The sequence below is a fragment of the Meriones unguiculatus genome, chromosome X (genome assembly GCF_030254825.1).
Source record: "Meriones unguiculatus strain TT.TT164.6M chromosome X, Bangor_MerUng_6.1, whole genome shotgun sequence".
Lineage (NCBI taxonomy): Eukaryota > Metazoa > Chordata > Mammalia > Rodentia > Muridae > Meriones > Meriones unguiculatus.
Genome location: NC_083369.1, coordinates 141,286,365 through 141,309,576, shown reverse-complemented (window position 1 = coordinate 141,309,576; position 23,212 = coordinate 141,286,365). Strand labels below are relative to the sequence as shown.

General features: G+C 37.9%; 1 protein-coding gene across 10 annotated transcripts in view; it reads left to right on the top strand.

Moving 5' to 3' along the window:
* Positions 1–23,212, top strand: part of Map7d2 (MAP7 domain containing 2) — an 81,705-nt gene that overhangs the window by 30,323 nt on the left and 28,170 nt on the right. For 5 of the 10 annotated variants that reach the window (XM_060374361.1, XM_060374364.1, XM_060374363.1 and 2 more), the window contains exons 2-6: positions 623–700; positions 1,964–2,127; positions 13,941–14,043; positions 14,826–14,924; positions 17,172–17,282. In XM_060374361.1, coding sequence (XP_060230344.1) covers positions 623–700; positions 1,964–2,127; positions 13,941–14,043; positions 14,826–14,924; positions 17,172–17,282 — 555 coding nt within the window. The remainder of the gene's footprint in view (positions 1–622; positions 701–1,963; positions 2,128–13,940; positions 14,044–14,825; positions 14,925–17,171; positions 17,283–23,212) is intronic. The other 5 variants (XM_060374369.1, XM_060374366.1, XM_060374368.1 and 2 more) reach the window with 3 other exon arrangements.

Sequence of the window (23,212 nt, the reverse complement as noted above, 5' to 3'; positions counted from 1 at the left end):
TATGCTAAGTACATAGGAGTGAATTGATTTTTTTTCTTTGTAATTCTGAAATACTAAGATTGACATCAAAGCAAACTTGCCAGAAATAAAACTAAACTTGAAGGTTGCATTTTACAGAGTTCTCCTGAGGTGCTTGTGTATATTCGCCACAGTTGACTTATTCTAGAAAATTAAATATTTTTCCCGTGTATAATAATTGAGAGGCAAAATCATATTCACTTTTTGTCTTCTCTTCTCCCCTAAATTATTCTGCCTTGGAACTACAAGCCAGATTAGAATAGCACTGATGAGTGTCTCTGCACACTGCTAGGTTTCTGTGTCACTTCATTTTATTTCTGACCCCTCCAGGGTCAGGCCTTGGGACAAGGATTAGTTAAAGGGCAGTTGTCAGCACCACTACACCTCATGTCAGCAAGCACATGTAGAAGCCGTGACTGCTTGCCCCTAAGTCATTGGGGCTGGCTGAGGATGTGTGATAGAAAGTAAGTTCCTTGAAATGAATTGGTGACAATGGATAACACATGTGTATATCTAGACCCAGGAACACGGATGTACCCAACAATCTCTAGCACAGAGTAGACAAAGAATAAATGAACTAAAAAGTATATTCTCTATCTCGTAGGCATGGATGGAATTTTAAAATCAGATGAGAGACAAAGGTTGGCCAAAGAGAGACGAAAAGAAAGAGAAAAATGTCTGGGTAAGTTGCATACTTTGGCTTTTGAAGTCCAAGAAAGCACAAATGAGGTAGCATCATTTCTAAAGGTCCTTAGAAATCTGGGACGAGAATTAAGATTTGATAGTTGAGTCTGAAGAATTGAGGGTAAACTCACACAGGGCTGAAATGTCCACAAAAACTATATAATTCTGTGAACAGCTTATTCATTCAACAAATATTGAACCTCCATTGTATCCTAGGCAGTATGCTTGGAGCTATGGACAACAGTTGCTTCCATGGGGCTGGAGAGATGGCTCAGCTGTTAAGAACACTGACTGCTCTTCCAGAGAATACAGTTCGATCCCCAGCACACACACATGTCAGCTTACAACTGTCCCAGGGAATCCAATACCCTCTTTGGTCTCCTTGGGTACTGTGCATACATGGTGCACATACATGCATGCAGAAAAACACCCATATACATAAACAAAACAATTGTTTTCCTCTGATTTGAGGAAGACCTTATTGCGTCCAGGTCTTGTGTACACTCACCTTCTCTTTTGGGATCTAGAAGGACCATCCTCAAGAGAACTGAGAAAACAGGCATTCATTTTCTGCCTTACAACAGCATGCCCAGTTGAGAAATAGTTTTATTTTATTTTATTTACTTTTTGTTGTTTATAGATATCACCATGGAGTTCTGTAAAGTAGGTAGATGATAATTTCCCCCATTGAACTGATATGAAGAAGTAGTTATTGGATTCTTGTTTGACCCCCCTGGGCAGTTCAGGCACTACCACCCCCAAAGAACCTTTCCATAGCCTGGCTAGGCTGGGAAGAGCTTCTTAGTAAATGCTTTAAAGGGAAGACAAGACTTTGTGTATTTTGATACATTGCCTAGATCGCTGTGGATATTCGTTTAGCATGAGTTTGATTGAATGTACCCTTAAACTGTCATCATTCTAGCCACTGTATGGCTTAATGTGTATACAAGTCTGGCTTAATGATAGCAATAATAACCATAGTTCCAATGTGTGGAAGTACTTATTTTGTGTTTTACATGCATTATATCATTTTCTTCACTATATTGCTATTACTGTCCCTGTGTAACTGAGAAGGAAACCAAGGCAGAGAGATAACATAGTTAACATGCCCCACACCACTTAACTAGTGGCAGAGATAACATTTAATCTCAATCACTGCATCCTAGCTAGGATTTCATCAGATTGTTGTTTCTGTGTTCTTGGTCTTAATCCAACCTGCATGAGGAGCCCTTGGAATGACACTTCTGCTTCCATTTCTCAGCTGCCAGAGAACAGCAGATCTTAGAGAAGCAGAAAAGAGCCAAGCTTCAGTATGAGAAACAAATTGAGGAGCGATGGAGAAAACTTGAGGAGCAGCGTCAGCGGGGAAAGCAGAAGAGGGCTGCAGTGGAAGAGAAGAGGAAGCAGAAGCTCCGAGAAGAAGAGGTGAGGTCTTGGGAGCTTCCCAACCTAGCTACCTCAGCAACTTACATAGGGTAAAAGTGTTCCAGGCTATTTGGTGTACTGCCCATGTATTGGCTGTGAGAAAGACCTACCCCCAAATCTGGTCCCGGTGATATAACATGCCATCTTTCAGCACCACAATACAATGAGTTAGTGGAAGTAGCACCTGCACAGGAGCAAAGAGATTTAGCCATTTGATTCATATTTGTTGTCTAACACAGGGGAAAATGATTGTCTGCTCTGGGCCTGGGTTTGCTTGTCTCTGCTGTGGGGGGTTGGATTTGGTGGTTTCCAACGCTTCTTTCAAGCATAAACTTTTTTGACTAAATTAAGAAACATGGAAGCTTGTGGCTTGGGTTTGGGTGATAGAAAACCGAGTCTTACAGGTCTATACTTCCAGAACCGACCAAGGCTAAAGCATATAATAAGATTTTCCTGTTAGTTCTGCTGGAAATTATTCTATGTTTGAATACAAAGATGCTAGTGTACTTAAATTTTAATGTAGCTCCTTGCTTTAATCATTCTTTCCAGTTACCTTTTAAAAAAGAAATGGAATACAGTTATCCCTATGGAGTGTGTTATTACTAAACTTTTAAAGTGTATTTGGGAAGCATATTTGAGTTATAGATTTTCTTAAGTATATTTTAACGATGTAATCATACTCTTATATCAAGTGATGATCATTTTTATCCATAAGCTAAAATGACTCATCTTTTAGAATGAACAATGTAGCCGTTTCTTAATTTTCAACACTATAGAAACAAATTTATATGAACTTAGTGTTTATAAAGTCTCTTAATACTTATCATTTATTCACTTCTGTTTTATAACAAAATAACATAAGATAAAGCAAAAATTAATACATAAGAGTTGGACAGGAAAAGCAAACAGAACGAAAAGAGCCCAAGAGAAGTCATAAAAATCACCGATCTACTCATTGACATACTCAAGAATTCCATTAAAAAAACACTAAACTACAAGCCATATCATATATGCAGAGGACCTGGTGCAGACCTGTGCAGGGCTTGTGCATGCCGCTTCAGTCTCTGAGTTCATCATATGAGTTTTGCTCATGTTGATTTAGAGGGCCTTGTTTTCTTGGGGTCCTCTATCTTTTATGGCTCTTACACTTTTTACTTCCTCTTCAGTGGGGTTCCCTAAGCTCAGAAGGAGAATGGATTTGATAGAGACATTTAATTTAGGGCTGAATGTTGAAAGGTATGTCACTATGTGAATAATGTCTGGCTATGGGTGACTATTTCTTCCCATGTTCTGCAGGAGGAAGCATCTCTTGACAATGGCTGCACAAGGCAGTGATCTGAGTATAGCAGGATGTCATCAAGATTTAGTTTTTGCTACAATGTTTGTTTGTTTTGTTTTTTGAAGATTATTATTTGATTTTTCTCTAGGTCTATCTAGTCTGAGGTTCTTGGTCACCCAAGGAGTGTTGGGTTTAGGTTCTATCTTGTGGAGTGCGCCTTTAAGTCAAATCAGATATTGGTTGCACTCCCACACACTTTGTGCCACCCCTAGCATATTTTGCAGGCAGGACTCCATTGTAATCAAGGTGCGTGTGGCTGGGGTGTTGTTTATATTTCTCTTTTGGTAGCCTGCGGGGTACCTTCCTGTACCAAGAACATAGGGGCTATGTAGGTACCAGTTCAATTTCTCCTTATTCAGTGATTTGTGTAGGTGTTTTCTTCAGCAACGGGACCTTCCTGTAAGTTTGTGGAGAGCAACCTATAGTCTTGGCAATAGCTTGGGTTGTTTGGGGATTCCCATATGACCCTTTTGGCTAACAACTCAATTGGATGTAACCCAATCCCAGTACTGGAAGCTTAAACATTTTTGCTGATAAGGGATAGGCAGACGGGACTCTGTGTCTCCCATTATTTGGTAATTTCATTTAAATCATCATAATATATGCATATATTATGGAAGCTTCTATTGTAGTAGGTTTCCATACTACCTCTCCAATGCCCCTTAATATTAACTTTCTCTCCCTATATTTCCTCCATCATCCCCTTATCCCCTGTCGCTCCCCAACTGATCCTCCCATTCCAACCCACCCGACTATCTATAAATATCCATAACCTTTTCCCAGTCCTAATGAGATCTGTCTGTATCTCCTAGTCACATACTCTGTACCTAACCTCTGTGATTCTACAAATTGTAACTTGGTTATTATTGAGTTAATCACCATTATCCACATATAAGTGGATATGTAGCATATTTGTCATTCTGGATCTGGGATACCTCACTCAGGATGGTTTTTTTAATGAAATTTTTATTTTTTATATTAATTACAGTTTATTCACTTTGTATTCCAGCTGTAGCCCCCTCCCTCATTCCCTCCCAATCCCACCCTCTCTCTCTCTTCTCCTCCCATCCATTTACCTGTGAGTTTCATATTTTTAACTGCCAAGTAATACTCTATTGTGTAAATTTACCACTTTTTAAAATCTATTCTTCTCTTGAGGGACATTTAAGTTGTTTTTAGTTTCTGGCTATTATGAACAATGCAGCAATGAATATGACTGAGCAAGTGTCCTTGTGGTAGGATGGAGTGTCCTTTAGGTATATGCCCAAGAGTGGTATAGCTGGCTCTTGAGGTGGATCAATTTCCAACTTTCTGAAGAACTGCCATATTGATTTTCATAATGTTTGTACACGTTTCAACTTCCATCAGCAATGAATTAGTGATTTCCTTGCTCCAAATCATCACCAGCATGAGCTATCACTTATTTTATTGATCTTAGCCATTCTTCTCGGTGAAAGATGGAATCTCAAAGTAGTTTTGATTTGTATTTCCCTGATGGCTAAGGGTGTTGAACATTTCTTTAAGTGTTTCTCTGCCATTTTGAGATTCCAGTTCTAAGAATTCTCTGTTTAGATTTACACTTTTTTTTGTGGTTTTTGTTTTTGTTTTTTGTTTTTCAAGACAGGGTTTCACTGTGCAGCCTTAGCTGTTCTGGACTCACTTTGAAGACTAAGCTGGCTTTGAACTCACAGAGGTCTGTTTGCCTCTGCCTCCCTGAGTGCCAGGATGAAAATTGTGTGCCAACACAGTCAGCACTTCATTTTTTAATTGGGTTAGTTGTTTTGTTTATATCTAGTTTTTTGAGCTCTTTATATATATGCCCTTTATTAGATGTGTAATTAGTAAAAATATTTTCACTTTGAATAACAGTGTCCTTTGACACATGGAAACTTTCATGAGGTCCCATTTACTGATTGTTGATCTTAAGAGCCTGTGCTGTTGGTGTTCTGTTCAGGAAGTCATCTCTTACTCCAATGAGTTCAAAGTTCTTCCCCACTTTTTTTTTTAATCATGTTCAGTGTATCTGGATTTTTGTTGAGGTCTTTGATTCACTTGGACTTTAGTTTTGTGCAGGGTGATAGATATGGATTTATTTGCATTCTTCTTACATGCAGACGTCCAGTTTGACCAGCACCATTTGTTGAAGATGGTAAAAGTCTTTTGTCTTTTATCCAGTGTGTGTCTCTGGCTTCTTTATTAAAAATCAGGCATATGTGGGTGTGTGGTTTATTTTTGGGTCTTTAGTTTAATTCCATTAATCAAACTGTCTGCTTTGTGCCAATACCATATTGGTTTTTTTGTTTCTTTTTTGTTTTGTTTTGCTTGTTTGTTTGTTTACTATAGTTCCAAAGTACAACTTGAAATAAATGGTGGTGTGATTTCTACTACAGTTCTTTTATTATTCAGGATTGTTTTAGCTATTCCTTTTGTGTGTGTGTGTATGTGTGTGTGTGTTTCCATGTGAAGTTGAAAATTGTCTTTTCAGGATCTGTGAAGAATTCTGTTGGAATTTTGATGGGAATTGCAATGAATCGCTAGCTTGCTTTTGGTGGGATGGCCATTTTTACTATATTATTTGTACTGATACATGAGCATGGGTGATCTTTCCATCCTCTGATATCTTCATTTCCTTTTTTCAGTGAGTTGAAGTTTTTATTATACAAGACTTTCACTTGCTTAGTTAAAGTTACCTCCAATTTATAGTATATGAGGCTATTGTAAAACCTGTTCTTTTTCTGATTTATTCCCCCCCCCCATTTCTGTTTCTCATTGGTATATAGAAGGACTACTGATTTTTTAATTAAATTTTTATTTTTTATATATTAATTACAGTTCATTCATTTGTATCCCAGCTGTAGCCCCCTCCTCCATTCCTTCCTAATCCTTCATCTTCTCCCTACCCCTCTCTAAGTCCACTGATAGGGGAGGTCCTCCTCCCCTTCCATTTGACCTTAGCTTATCAAGTCTGATCAGGACTGGTTGCATTGTCCTCCTCTGTGACCTGGCAAGGATGCACACACACCCCACCCCTAGGGAGAGGCTACTGATTTTTTAAAGCTAATTTTGTATCTAGCTACTTTGCTGAAAGTACTTATCAGCTGTAGGAGTTCCCCTCCCCCTGTGGGAATTTTTGGGTTATTTATGTATACTGTTATATTATTTGCAAATAAAGATACTTTGACTTCTTCCTTTCTAATTTGTACCCCCTATATGCTCCAGTTGACTTATTGCTCTTGCTAAGAGTTCATGTACTATATTGTATAGGTATGGAGAGAGTGGAAAATTTTGTCTTGTTGCTGATTTTAATGGTATTTCTTTGAGTTTCTCTCCATTTAAGTTGATGTTGGCTATGGAATTGCTGTAAACTATGTTTACTATACTTAGGTATGTACCTTTAATTTCTATAGGACATTTATTATGAAGGGGTGTTGGATTTTATCCAAGACCTTTTCTTCATCTAAGGAGTTGATCATCTGGTTTTTGTCTTTCAGTTTGTTCATATTGTGGGTTACATTCATAGATTTATGTATATTGAACCATTCTTGCATCTCTGGAATGAAGCCTATTTTCACCTGGTCATGGTGGGATGATCTTTTTGATGTGTTCTTGGATTCAGTTTGCAAGTATTTTATTGAGAAAAATTCGCAACTATGTTTATAAAGGAAATTGGTTTACAAATTTCTTTCCTTGTTGGGTCTTTATGTAGTTTGGATAATAGGGCATTTGTGGCCTCATAAAATGAATTAAGCAATATTTCTTCTGCTTTTACTTTGTGGAATAACTTGACTAGTATTGAAATTAACTCACTTTTGACAATCTGGTAGGATTCTATGCTAAAACTGTCTGGCCCTGGGCTTTTGGGCGATGTTGGGAGACTTTTAATGACTGCTTCTATATTACTAGATTTGATAGTCTATTTAAATTACTTATCTGATCATAATTTAACATTGGTAAGTGGTATGTGTCTAGAAAATTACCCATTTTTATTAGATTTTCCAGTTAGATGGAATTCAGGTTTTTAAAGTATGACCTTATGGTTCTCAGGTTTTCCTTAGTGTTTATAGTTATGTCTCATGTTTCATTTGTAACTTTTTAAATTTGGATATTCTCTCCACCTTTTAGTTAATTTAGATAAGGGTTTATCAGTCTTACTGATTTTCTCAGAAAACCAACTTTTTGTTTTATTGATTCTCTGTTTTATTTGTTTTGTATTTATTTATTTATTTCAGTCCTGAGTTGTTTGATTATTTCTTGCCATCTACTTCTTTTGGTTGTGATTTTTTTTTCTTTTTATTCTAGAATTTTCATGTGTGTTGTTACTTTACTGGTATGAGATCTCTCCCTGCACCCCAAAAGTAGGTATTTAGTCTGTGAACTTACCTCTTAGAAACCACTTTCATTCTGTCCCATAAGTTTGGGTATGCTGTGTTTTCATTTTCATGCAATTCTTTAAAACTCTTTATTTATTTCTGTCTTTACCTGTTTTTCATTGAGTTGTTCAGTTTTGATGGGTTTGTAAGCTTTCTGTTGTTTCTGCTGTCACTGATACTCAGCTTTAATCTGTGGTGGTCTGACAGGACACAGGAAGTTAGTTCAGATTTCTTATATCTGTTGAGGTTTGCTTTGTGTCTTAGTATATGGTCAGGTTTTACTTTTTAGAAAGTTCCACAAGGTGGAGAGAAGATTGTTTTTCCTTTTGTTTTTGGGTGAAATGTTCTATACATATGTGTTAGGTCCATTTGGTTTATAACATTAGTTAGCTTCAGCATTTCTCTGTTTAGGTTTCGTTTGGATGACCTGTCTATTGGTGAGAGTGGGGTATTAAATTTACCCACTATCAGTGTGTAAGTATCAATATATGATTTAAGCTGTAGAAGTGTTTCTTATGTACTTGGGTGCCCCTGTTTGTTAAGGATTTTAGTGTCCTTTTGGTGGATTTTTTCTTTGAGCAGTGTCTGTCTTAGTTTGCTGGGAAAAGATACCAAGACTATGACAACTGTTTTGTGTATGTGTGTGTTTTTGTTTGTTTGTTTGTTTTGTTTTGTTTTTCAAGACACAGTTTCTCTTGTGTAGCATTGGCAATCCTGAACTCTGTTTGTAGACCAGGCTGGTCTTAAATTTACAGAGATCCACCTGCCTCTACTTCCCCTAGTGCTGGGATTACAGGCATGAGACAACACTTTGGCTCATGGCAACTCTTATAAAGGAAAACGTTTAATTGGGGCTGGTTTACAGTTTCAGAGGTTTAGTCCATCATTGTCATGGCAGGGAACATGGCAGCATGCAGACAGACATGGTGCTGAGAAATCTACAACTTGATCTGCAGGCAGGAGAAGGACACTGTGTGCCACACTGGGCATGTCTTGAAAGTAGGAGACCTCAAAGCCCACCTCCACAGTGACACACTTCCTCCAACAAGCCCACACCTACTCCAATAAAGCCAAACCTCCTAATGGTACCATTCCCTAAGGGCCATGCATTCAAACACATGAGTCTGTGGGGGCCAATCCTATTCAAACCACCACAGTAACCTTCCCCATCTCTTCTGATTAGTTTTGCTTTGAAACCTATTTTATCAGATACTAAAATGGCTAAACTAGGTTGTTTCTAAGGTCCATTTTCTAGAAAATGCTTTTACTGTGAGGTAATTTCTATCCATGATGTTAAGGTGTGATTCTTGGGTGCAACAGAAGGATGGATCCTGTTTTTGGCATCCATTTTATTAGTTTGTGTCTTTTTATTGGAAAATTGAGATCACTGATGTTGAGAGATATCATTAAGCACTGTTTGTTGATTCCGGTGATGGTGGTGGTGGTGTGTATGTATGTACATGAGTGCATGCTCTCACATATTTTCTTCTTTTGATTTGCTGGTCTGGAATTATTTCCTGTATTTTCTTGCTTATAATGTCTTTTGGTTGGCGTTTTCCTTCTCGTGCCTTCTGTAAGATGAATTTGTAGCTCGATTATTCTTTAAATTTGATTTTATCCTGGTATCTCTTTATTTTCTCTATTGTGATTGAAAGTTTTGCTGGGTATAGTAGTCTGTGAAGGCTATTGTAGTTTCTTAGAATCTGTAACACATTTATTCAGGCACTTCTGGCTTTTAGAGTCTCCTTTGAGAAGTCAGGGGCAGTTCTTATAGGTCTGCATTTATACATTACTTGTTCTTTTTCCCTTGTAGCTTTTAATATTGTTTCTTTGTTCTGTTCATTTAGTGTTTTGATTATTATATGGTAAGGAGACTTTATTTTCTGGTCCAAGTTGTGCTGATCTATATGTTGGTAAACATCTCCTTCTTTAGGTTAGGAAAATTTTCTTCTGTGAATTTGTTAAAAATATTTTCTTTGACCTGGGCTTTTTTTTTCCTCCTTACTCCATTCTTATTATTCTTATATTTGGTCTCTTCTATAGTATTTGACTTTTTCTGGATGTTTTGTACCAGGAGGTTTTTTTTGTGTTTTTGTTTTGTTTTGTTTTGTTTTGTTTTTAACATTTCCTTTGACAAAGGTATCCATTTTTTTTTCTACTGTTCCTGAGATTTTTCTTTTCCATTTTTTTGTATTCTGTTCTTAAGGCTTGCCTTCGAGGTTCCTGCTCAAGTTCCTCATTTTTTTCTTTACAGATTTCTCTCAGTTTGGTTTTTCCTTAATGATTCTATTTTGACTTTCAGGTCTTCTTGAAGTGTTTTATTTATTTCTTTCCATGGTTTGTTTGTGTTTTCATAGATTTCTTTAAGTGATTTATTCATTTCTTCTTTAAGTACCTCTATCATATTCATAAAGGCTGTTGTAATGTCTTTTACTTGTGCTTCAGCTACGTTGGAATACTCAGGGCCTGCTCTGGTAGGGTTCCTGGGCTTTAGTGGAAACATACTATCCTTGATATGTTTTTATGCTGGCATCTAGACATTTAGGTTTGGGAAGATTATAATTCTAGGTGCTGATATCTGGTCTTTTTTTTGTTGGGGAGTTATTTGTATCTTGGTTTTCGTTGCCCTCTCTGGATTTTACGAGAAAGTGGTGGCTGTGTGCTACCTGGAAGGAAATTCTTCTTGGATCCTGTTAGGTATGGCCATTTCTCCGTTCTTAGCCTGTATGTTATTGATTAGTCACTGGACTTGCCTTTTTCTTCCCATCCTCCATTCCTTGATGACCTAGAGTTTTTCTCCTTTCTCTCTGGCCTTCCTATTTTAATTCTTGACATCCTGCTGGATTGCTGATTCAAGAGAAAGCTTGTAACTACTTCTTCCAGGAAGGAACACAGTGAAGTGTCACATTAGATGATTCTCATGCTTCAGCATATCCTGCAGTGTCACAGGGGTCCATTTGGAGGCAATTTCTGTGCATAATTTTCTTTTATATCACATTAGTGTTGGAGGCATTTAATGTAGTCAGTCTCATACTCGTTGTGGATGAGGGGATATTATGTTAGATGGTTGGTCCTGATAAAGCTTTTATTATAAAATTATAAATTTTTTAAATAAATTTATTCATTTTATATCCCAATCACAACTCCCTCCCTCCTTTCCTCCCAGTCCCACCCTCCCACCCTCTTCCCTCTTCTCTTCCTCTTCTCCTCAGAAAAGGGGAGTATCCCCTTACAAACTCAACTCAGCCCATCAAGTCAAGTCAGGACTTATTGAGCCCAGACAAGACAGCTCTACCAGGGAGAAGTAATCGAAAAGCAGGCAACAAAGTCCATATCATAAACAGTACCTGCTCATCTTACAAGGGGACTCACATGAAGATCAAGATGTCCATCAATTATCCATGCATCCTCTTTGGTTGGTGATTCAGTCTGCCTTTATGGGCCTAGGTTAGCTGACAGTGTTGGTCCTCTTGAGGGGTTCTTGTCCCCTCCGGGACCTTCTATCCTTCCCCACACTCCTTCACAAGACTCCAGAGCTCTGTTGGCTGTAGAACTCAGCATCTGTTTCCTTCTCCTACTGGGTGGAGCCTCTCAGAGAACAGTCATACAGCTTAATTTTTAATAGTATAATTTCTGGTTCTATGCTTTTTTTTTTTTTTTAAATCCCTAACACAGTAGAGGATATTATCTGACCCCTGGTCAGCATGAGTACAACCTGAAATTGTTTTTCTCTTCTTCGTAAGAAAAACATGGCACAGTTTTGGCAGGTTAGATCTATGCTGAGAGCTGGGTTTTCTCAGGTTGTGTAGCAACCCAAGGAAGCATGTTTGCCTTTGTCACTTGCTCCCACCCTGAGGTCTTTCTACACATGTTAACCACATCAGGGTTAGTATATTGCTGATGCAAAGACAATGTTTTCATGAGTGATCTTTACGGAAGGAGGAATGCTGTGCACTGTGGAAGTTCTTCTCTAAAGGAAGCCTTTTGTGATCAACAATGTGGTTCTTGAAGAGCTCAATGAGGCTGTTGAATGTTCAACACCTGGCTATAGAATCTTAATTTTTCCCTCAGTACTAAATTTAAGTTCTTTCTGTCATGTTCTGTTTCCTGTCAACCAAGAAAATACTTTCGTAAAAAGAGTATTCATCTGATATAGGCCATTTTGCTTCCCTAACCTGTTGGGACGTGTTGCAGGAGTCTTAATTTTCTGAGTCTGACATTTTGAAGATCACAGAAGGTCTGTCAGCTCCTTTCTCCCTTGCATTTCTCCCTTGCTCCATATTCCTATGATACCTCAAGTTTTGTATTCTCATCTAATCATCAGTACTCTCATGTAATCTTCAGTCGAGGTAGCTTCTTGACTAATTGCCTTTGATGGTGGGATTTAGAGAAAAATCAACTCTTGTTTCTTGTGCTAAGCAAATGACTAAGAAAGTCTTTTTTCAGAGAGTAGCATCACCTCTTTAAGTTTGGTTGACACAGCTAAACTTCTCATACTGTCCTTGCTCAGTAGCTAATAAAAACTCAAACTGGGTGCAAAACAAGACATTTCTGAATTTACCTAAACAAAAATTTCACTCAATTGAAGGCTGGCCACTCTTAGAGGGCCTTGGGTGATCACCTAGCTTGGATATAGAAATCTGTTTGTAGAAAGGAGACCTGTGAAGAGTCCTGCTGTGGACAGAGCTCTGGGTCTGTACTGAACAATACAGTAAAAGCAGTAAACAAAAAGGCATAGCTTGCTCTCTGCCTCTCTCTCTCTCTTTCCTTCTCCATTCCCCTTCTCTCCCTGTAATCCCCTCTTCCTCTCCCTCTTCTTTCCCCTTTCCTCTCCTTTCCCCCTCCCTCCCCTGACCACCAGGCAATTGTGTCTGGATCATTGTGTACTAGAGGACTTTTCTTGACTTTTTTAAAAATTTATTTATATTTTTATTAATTACAGTTTATTCACTTTGTATTCCAACTGTAGCCCTCTCCCTCCTCCCCTCCCAATCCCACTCACCCTCCCTCTTCTCCACCCATGTCCCTCCCCCAGTCCACTGATAAGGGAGATCCTCCTCCCCTTCCATCTGACCCTAGTTTATCAGGTCTCATCAGGACTGGCTACATTTTCTTCCTCTGTGGCCTGGTAAGGCTGCATCACCCTGAGGGAGAGGTGATCAAAGAGCCCGCCACTGAGTTCATGTCAGAAACAGTCCCTGTTCCCTTTACTAGGGAACCCACTTGGAGACTGAGCTGCCATGAGCTACATCTGAGCAGGGGTCCTAGGTTATCTCCTTCCATGGTCCTTGGTTGGAGTATCAGTCTCAGAAAACACTCCTGGGCCCAGATTTTTTTTCTCTCCTTGTGGAGCTCCTGTTCCCTCCAAGTCTTTTTATCTCCCCCTTCTTCCATAAGATTCCTTGCACTCTGCCCAAAGCTTGGCCATGAGTCTCAGCCTCTGCTTTGATACCCTGCTGGGTAGAGTCTTTCAGAGGCAAGGCATGGGTGTTTTGTTTTGTAGCCAGAAGTTTCTGTACCCTTGTTAAACTTGGATTGTGCAGTACTATCTCAAGAGTAATATGAGCAGAAAATTATTACAATATAGAAATGGAGGTCAAAGATGAAAATGGGGTTTTACAAAGTAGATTTCAAAGTCAAGTGCTGTTCTCTAAAGCTATATACAAGGCTGAAAAAATATAATTATACTTTACATTTCCTCAAATCAGGACTGCTTTATGTGTTCAATTAGAAAGGCTATATTTAGCACTAGGACCAAATTTCAGTCCTCTTAACAAGACTCGAGACAGGCTTGAAAGAGTTAATGCTTATTGAGCATTATTCATAAGCAAATGGAGCTGGCATAGCAACAGCTTCTCCCCAGGGAGGGGAGGGGAAGGGACACAAGATTCACAGTCCTTGGCTAGCCTAGCTGTATTGTTTACTCTCCACCCCACCAAAGGGCACTGCTGTGGTGAAGAGAGTACAAGCTCCTAGGTTTGGGATGCTGAGCATAGACAGCCCCATTTAGTGACTCTTCCAGAGCGCTAAGGCAGCCCTTCAGTGCGGCTGAGTTGTTGATACTATTAACATTCTATGCTTTTGGCTTTTCGTGAATTGGGCAGGAGCGCCTGGAAGCAATGATGCGTCGGTCCCTAGAGCGTACACAGCAGGTAGAGCTGAAGAAGAAGTATTCATGGGGAGGATTATCGGCCTCAGGGCCCGGAGGTGAGTCTAATGCTATCTGTGCATTGCAGGACCCCTATGGGAGATGACAAGCATGTCTGCAGGATTGGAAGATCCTGTGCACAGCTTTATAGGCACCTTTTCAGATGTTTAAACTGCAACACTTCCTGTATGTGTATACATTTCTCATAAAGAGGAGCTGTCATTCTTCTTGCTATCAGATGCTTGAAGCATGAATACTGGGTTTTGGGAAAGAGCAAAAGAAAAGCAAATAAAATAAATACAGAGCCTGGTAGCTGGACTGGGCACACACAGGTCCAAAAATAATCTCATTTCAGGAGAGGCACAGTCACAGCTCTAGATGTGACTGGAAAAATCACGGCAGTTACTCGCTAAAAGCTGGACATTTTCCTTCATTTTGATTTTTTTTTGTTGCTTTTTTATTTTATTTTAAAGCAACTTATTTATTTCATTATCTAATTCATATCATCTTTAAATTTCCAAAAGCCTAAAGTATGGATTATTACTACTATCAGGATGACTTTTCCCTCTTTTCAATGTCATAGTATATTTCATTGATCTCAGTATTATGCAGGAGTTGTGACTACCTCTTTCTGAGAGCAGATGTTTAAATTACAGTCTCTTAACTTTGCCATCTTGTGCTTTTAACCATTTGGCAGTGAATACTCTTTTTCTTTTCTTTGGAAAAGTCAATAACTCATTTGTTATTTTTCTAATTTCTTTATTAGAAACTTAAATGCAACAACAAATTGGAAGTTTTTCTTTTTTTACCTCTCTTTGCTCTGATTTTTTTTCCTGTGTAGGTGAATCAGAAAATACCCCACCCCCTCCTCTAACTTTAGCAGCCAACACCCTCCCTTCGGACACAGGGACCACTACAGCTGCTGCCGAGTCCACCAACGGTATACTCTACCATACATAGTGTTCTGTGATAACTGTGTATGTCTCAATTGTGAAATCACTCAAAAGTGAAATCATTTTCACAATTGATTTCTTAGTCTGACTTGTCATGACTTTTCCCCTTAGAACTGTGAACAACATGCTCATATGTTTTTGTTCTTTTGTTATAACAGAGCTGCATGCCTTATATCTTAGTGTCCTGGAGATATTTCATCCTCAGCTCACTAACTTCTGTCTTTATAAAATCTCATCCGTATTTTACTTTTATCCATTTAGGCATTTAACAGTCTCAGTCATCCTGTTTTAGATATCAAGGAGCAATGCACTTTCATTACTTCTGGTGAAAAACCAGCAATCATACTGATTTCTGAATAGAATCCTTGGGTTTGTTAATGTAATGTAATGGATTTCTGGAGAAGGGTTTGAGAGGCAGGTAGGGAATTTATCACTACTAACAGGAAGAATACACATAATGAGACAACTGGGCTTTGTGCCAGACTCCATCTCTCTGTGTAAAAGATACAGTACATGGAAAATACACAACTGGGAAATTTTATGGTCTAGAATAAGAACAGAACTAGCAAAACTTTGTTCTCATTTAATAATGACTTTAGAAATGCTGTATAATTTTGGCTGGTAAAATGAAAATGAGATCTAGAAGGTATGTGATACTTACCAGAAACATTGAGAGACATCATAATAGTAGGAATAAGTGTCTTTATTTCTGGCATTTTTGACACAGAATATTCTTATTGTTAGTCCTAAGTAGTACAGATTTTGCTTTATGGGTTGAAACTCCATCTTCCCAATAGAAAAGCTCGTAACAAGGTGAGGCGAGTGACTCAGACGTACAACCTATGGGAATGCCAAAAATATCAAGATGAAATAATATTTTAATGTTGTATTTATAAAAATTAAACCACAGAACAGTCCATGTTAAACAGAATAATGAATTGCCTTTCACTTTCTCTCTCTTCCTCTCCTGTGTTTCATCAGGGAACCTATACTAAGCAAGCACTCTACCACTGAGCAATATCCCCAAACTAAACACTGAATTTCCAAGTACTAGTGCTATGCCAAGCCATATTAGAGCCGGAGGCAAAAGGGAAAATGTGTACAGTTATATACCTAGTTTTATCATTTCTAGTGGCTGCTTATGTTTCCAGAAAGTTAAAGTAAATAAAAGCTGAAGAGTGGGAGCTGGGAGCAGTGGCTCATTCCTGTAATCTCAGCACTCTGAGAGGCAGACGCAGGCAGATCTATGTAAATTCGAGGCCAGCCTGGTCTACAAAGCAAGTCTACAACAGCCAAGGCTACACAGAGAAATGCCTATCTTGGAAAAAAATTGATGAGTGGGAATGTTAAAATCCAAGACATCATTTCAAGTATAAGTATTTTATATATCCTCAATTAAAATGTGTTTGATTTTAACTTAATTAAAATTTTTTAAGATTGTCACTTTGTCAACAAAAATTGTCAGATATGAGGAACATTTGAAAACATGAGTTTTCAAAATTTTGAAAATATTAAGAGTTAGCTTCCTTGACAGCAATGTGTGCAGTTTTACTTTTGCCTTAGGTTCTGACATAGCTTCACAGGACACTGTCAGTACTTTTCTGTTGGCTGTAATGATTTCATTTAGAAGCCAATCTAAAACAGTGACTGGAACAAAAGAACACCAAATCTAGGGTCAGTGTTTAAAGTTTTCCTATACTGTTAAAGCATTTGCAGAAGAGCCGCAGAAAAGGTGCTATCTCTTAAAAATAGAAAGAAAATCTACAACTGGTAAAGTTAGTGCTTCTTTAAACACAACTCCTTGCATTACAAATTACATACTCTTTTCAACTTAAGCCTCAAATAACCATCAGGAAAAGTTCTGTTTCAATACATACAGTTTTAGTGAAGATGTTGGCTGTTTCTAAGAACAATTGTCCTTGGGTCTAGGTTAGTTCTATTTTTATTTGATATGGACGCAAGAAAACACTAGGTGGGATTAGCATGGTTTTAGTTGAGTATCTGAGTGTTTGAGCATTTAAATTAAATTAGAGAAGAGCACAGTGAAGAAATTGAAAATCAGTGGCTGCATTAGCGGAGGTGTCAAGATCAGGAAAATGGAAGCAGTGTGCTGTGCTGCAGTGGAAAACCACTGGACGTGTGTGGATGAGGACAGGAAGGACACTTGGAGATATGATTGCACAGGCTACAGTGATGTGAAAACCAATGACTTTAATGAATGCATTTCTCTGCAGCATGTGGCAAACTTTCAGCCTCAGCCATGAATTTGCCAAAGCAGCCGGAGCCTCCCATGAGTAAACGCTTGTCTTCATCCACCGTGGCAATATCTTATTCCCCAGACCGAGGCAAGTGAATGGGTAGACCTTGTCTCTCCAGTTTGCTTCTTTCTGGTGTGAGCATCCTAACATTGTCCTTTGTGAAAGCCTCCTGTCAAGCTTTCTATAAATCTTACCACTGTCCTAACCTCTAGGGTCTGGCTAACAGGATTTGGAAAGTGGTATTGTTCTATAAGGAAAGGTCATTATTGATCAGTCGGAGTTGATATTCTCCCAGCCTGCAAGAATTATTCCATAGAGCATGGAGGATTTTTTTTTTTTTTTAGCTCCTGCTGGCTCAGTCCTGTAATATAATTGATTAGCCAGAGGAGAATTGATTAGACTTATCTGGAGGACTTAATAACATGGAAAAAAACTGGGACTCTGAAGTCATTCATGGTTTTTGTAGGGCTTCCTATTTTATAAATGAAAACAGAAAAACAGAAGTACGGAAATAATATGAGGATGCTTTTTCAAAAAGGGAAAAGATCAGTGGACTTTTTAGTCAGTATTTTGTTTTGGGAGACAGTCTCTATATACGGACATATACTATTTTCAGAACCTGAGTAGATAAAACAGCATCTGTGTTCTAATGGAGGGTCAGAAGAGCCATTAGAGACCTGAATTTTTGTCTTTTACTGTAGATAAGTTCCAAAGGAGGGCCCTCTTCTTGTGTAACATGCATATCCTAAAGCACTGATGAAGGAAAGTCAGGTACTAGAAGACTATTGAGGTTGTCAGGTCATCACCAAGGGGTAAGCAGGAAGAGGGTTGTGACTTGGAAGAGGCTGGTGGTCCTTTTTGGTTGTCATTCGCTGGCATTGACTTTATTCCTCCATCCTAGACCCATGATATGTGTAGCAGAGTGCACATATGTGTCATAATGCCGCTGATTTTCTGATGCCCATTTATTGGTAGCCACTAGAAACATGGAATGAAGGAAGAGTTTGAAGAGAAAATACTTAACACTTTTAACTCTGTGGCCATTCTAAACAGAAAATTTTAATTTCCGTACCATTTACTAAATAGACATCCAAACAATCTCTATTGCCATATATTTTATTCCCAAACTAAAACATTTTAGTTGTTGGATTTTGTTTTTTCTTCTCATTTTTTTTGAGTGTTTGTTGTTTGTGCTTTTCTGTTTGAGGCAGGATCTCATTCCATATTCCAGATTGTCCTAAACTCCTCATATTACTACCCCTACTCCCAAGTGCTAGGTGTAAATCATCACATCTAGTGGTCATTGAATTTTGGATCATGATTTCTACCTACTGTTTTCCATTAAATCCAGTAATTTGTTGGCCATTATTTTCATGGTTTTTTGTCTAATTTTCCCTTACTTTAAAAATTCGTAAAAGGATAGGACAGCATTTATTTTTATACCTTCATAGGATGGTACTTTGCATTTTTTAAAATCACTGTTTTAAAATATTTTATATATTTACATTTCTATTTGTATTGAAAATAGATTCTTTTCTCACACAATACATCCCAACGACAGTTTCCTCCTGCTCCAGTCCTCCCAGCCCTCCCCCCCCCCTTTTCCTTAGATCCACTTTCCCTCCATTTCTTCTTCAGAAAAGAGCAGGTCTCCAAGAAAGCCTATATTTTTGTAGGCATGATCTTTCTTTTTCCAGTGTTAGATGTATTTAGTTAGTAAGTGAGTTCATATAAATTTGGAAGGGGGGTTAATTCTCTTCATCTAATACAGGTCTTATGCTTGTTTTTTTGTTTAGATTCTTACTGAATTCTCCTGCTTCAGTCCACAAATGAGGTGCATACCATTACATATTGCTAGGGTCACTGTAATAGTGTTTTGAATTAATTCTGATGTCATAAGAGAATGAATGAATTCTCCTAAACTCTTAAGTAATGTTTTATTTGTTTGGGTTTAGCAGGACAAACCCCCAAACCATTCTTTTTTAGAATTATTTTTATTTCCAGATTTGTTCTGCCACCAAAAATGCCATCATTCACTATCTTGTTTAAACATTCTTTTCTTTTCTTTTATTTTTGCTTTTTAAAAATTTAATTCTGCCCCTCAGCTCACCATATGCAACTTAGTTTCATGGAAACTTTTCTTGTTTCAAGACTGCTGAAACCACCCAGGCTTTTTTAGCCAGAAACAGAAGTACATACATGCTCTCTGAGCAGGCCAGTGACTCAGATAAAAGAGGCCAAGTTGTGAAGTCAAAGAAAATGCCTGAAACGGTTTTGATTAGCCTTGGATTAATTCCTGAACTTTTGCATTTTGCTTCTCATTTGCTGGCTTTATAAAATGCTTTCAATGGTTAGTAGCATTTTCTGCCTGATAGTATTTTGCTGTTGCTGTTTGTTTTAAAGATGAATAATATATAGGGGAATAAATTATTTTTTTACTGGTGGCATATGAATCAGGTGGAAAATGAACTTGATGGGCTATGGAGGTTAGTAGACTTTTTTTAGGAGATAGTTTGAATAGATTGGTATATAGATCTTTCTTTCTCCCTGGAGTACCACTGCTGGCTCTGCCATTCATTATTGCTCATATAGAAAGTGGAAGATTTTTTTTTTCATTTATTGTAATGAAAACCATGTATGGTGGTAAATGCTTACAATGCAGCTTCTCAGGAGGCCTAAGTAGGAAGATCATGATGAGGGCAGTTTGGGCAACATAGCAAGACCATGTCTCAAAAATTTAATATTAAATTATCACGAGGATTAAATGATATCATAGTATACATAAAATAACACAGTAGTTGGCACAGCATAAGAGCTTAACAAACATCTAGAGCCTTCTACTCAAAATGTGATCCATGGACCAGTAATGAGAAAGGCAGCTCTGAGGTCCTCTTTAACCTGCATGTTAAAGTCTGAGAAACACTGGACCAGACCATCAGTGGCCTTCCTTTACTAAATAAGATTATAACATGAAATCAAGATTTAGGAGGGCAAACATTTTCTTTATTTGTAGATGAACAGCACAGTGTCCATATGAAGGCTGAGCCTGGACTCCATTCCCAAGAAACAGTGTATTCACTGAAAATTATATCAAGTTACATAGGATCTATTCTTATTAATGACTTTTTGGGGGAGGATGAGATCTCATGTAGTCCAGGCTGGTTTTAATTCACTAAAGCAACTGAAGCTGGCTTTGAACTCCCGATCCTTTTGCCTCTATCTCCCAAGTATTGAGATTGCCAGTATGTCTCACTATGTCTATCTATAAAACCTCTTAAGTGATTATGATGTGATTTGGCAATTCTACTCTTGGATATAGAGCCGGAAAAATTAAAAACATTTCAAAGGTAAATGTTTTTAGTAGCATTATTTACAGTAGCCACAAGTGAAAACGATTTGAATGTATAAAAAAATGAAGTATACCTATAAAGTATAATATTTAGCTTTAAATAAGAAAGGAATGCTGATAGATGATACTCAATAGATGAAGTTTGAAACTATCAGTAAAAGAAAGCAGTCACAAAATGCCATGAATCATATGATTCTGTTTATATAAAATGTCTGAAATGTGCAAATCCATAGAGACAAAAAGTAGATTGTTTCACATGGAGAGAGAGGAAGAAAGGTTAGTTTATTGCTTAATGGATAAAAGGTTTCATTTGGGAGCCATAAAATGATTTGGAATTATAGTTATGGTTGTGGTTATGATTGTGAATATACTAAAAATCACTGAACTGGACATTTAAAGAGGAGAGTTATATGGTATGTTGATTCTACCTCAACAGCAAACCTAAATTCTTAACCAATAGGAAGAATCCTCATTTTGAGGAGAAATGTTTCAGGGATACCTAAGACTAAGGCCAGTTTTAGTGATTTGCTCTGAAGATTCAACATACAGGTATACTCGATTCTTTTATTTATTATGATGAAAGGATATATATATATATATATATATATATATATATATATATATATAACAAAATCCACAAAGGGGAAAGAAATGAAGGGCAAAGTCTAGGAAAGACAAAGCACAAGCTTCCAGAATCTTTCCAGTAGAGTAACTCAGGATATGTTTCCTGAAGTGAGTTCAGACAAGAATGAGTTGCCTGGCAGGAAAGTTTGTTAGATATTTGACGATACTTTTTACAGGGATTTGACCATGTGAACCCCTTGTCCAGTATGTATCAAGATTCTATACTTTTGAAATGAAAGATACTTGGATTGCTTTTGCATACAGTTAAGGCACGATAAATCATCCAGTCACCAGCTAATGTTGGGAACCTTGACTGAGTCTTAGATTCCCAGACATGGTTCAGAGACCCAGCATAGAAGGTTTGTCTTAGGCAGCCATGTTGCCTCCTTGTCCCTTCTGAAGCTTTTTCACCTGGCCCCCGCACAGCTCTGTCCAGTAAGCTGAAGCTCGCCTGACCACCTTCAGGTCGGAGGCAATGTTACAATGTTATGGGCATGCACAAGAAGCGTAATTCTTGAGAGCTTGTGAGTTTCTATGAAAAAAAAAAGAAGAAGAAGAAGCCAAGAACTTTGGGGAACTCAGAACAGGAGATTCATTGATCAAGAGACATATCCACCTATGTGAACTCCCACTGTAGTTTCTCTCACTGCCCCAGGAGGCTTAGTACACTGGTAATAATTCATTTCAGCCTATGAATTCAGAGAGACTGCCTGAGGCTATCAGTCCCAAAGCCCCATTAATGTTGTTAACACTGGCTTATCTGTATGGTGAGTGTGAATAGTATGTGAATGGGAACTATACCAAAACTGGCCCATCACAGATACCTCAGTCATACTGTCACGTTCAGTCTAGACCCAAAAATCTGTGGTCACAGTAGCTTGCAAAGACATCATGGGAAGTTTCCTCTGAAAAAAGAGAACTTCTAGGAGCAATTCTGGAAAACAAAGATCACAAATATAGTGACAGTGTCCCCCATGCCACTATAAGCTAAGGGTTTTTTTTTTTGTATTCTATTAACCAATCAAAACTTTATTTCTCAATTATTCCTTACACTTGAATAAGCTTCTTTTAAAAAGGACAGAGCATTTTTATGGGTGGAAGAAGAGGAGAAGAAAATAGAAAAAATTTTAATTCAGCTTAATCAGAAAGACATATTATGTTTAGAAATTATTAAGAATCAAATCCTAAATTTTCAAAGAACTTACCTTAGATGTATGTACTAGGATGAGGTAAGTAAGTAGAATCAAGCCATAGTTCATTGATATAAACTACAGCTAGTGTTAAAAATCAAACAGAAAATGACACTTTAACAACCTTTTTTAGACTGTAGCTTTTGTAATCAAAATTTTGGTAAAGGATCTTTCATGAAGATTTAGTGAAAATGTTGGCCAGGGCTATACCATCTGAAGGCCTGACCCATGTGAGACAGGCCTGCATCAAAATTATAGCACTGAAGAGTGGCTTGGAATTTTTGGATGGTGCCATCAGAGACCCTGCCCTGTGAACATTTATATGTAACCCAAGTGGTCCAGTAGTATTCCAGATGTTTCACATAGAGACCTAAGGGGGGATGTATTTGAGGAGTCCTAGTTAAGTTTAAAATGACAATGTATATCTCTTCTGGAAATTTCATCTTTTCAGACTCTTAATTTTAGACAAAAATACTTTGAAAAAACAAAAATTAGTTTGAAATTTGTTTTGGTTTCAGTACTTAGTTCCAACCCACCCACTGATGACAAAACCAAGGAAAGGCTGTTTTGTTTTGTTTTTTTTTTTAATTTTTTTTCTCCATTTCCATTAAAGGAGAAAACTAAAACTATTCCCTGACTGTGATTTTTACCTCAGTTTAGGTAGCATGGCCAAAAAGTAGTCAAGGAATACCCTGAGGCAATACTCTTGGAGTTGCAGTAGTTATGTTCAAATTCTGTCGGCAACTGTCGCCTCTCATAGCAGAGAACATCTTGTCTGTTTTATACCATGCCCGACAACATCACAGCCACACAAGGACCTCAGGTTCACTCTCCCCCTCCCAAGCAATTTTCTT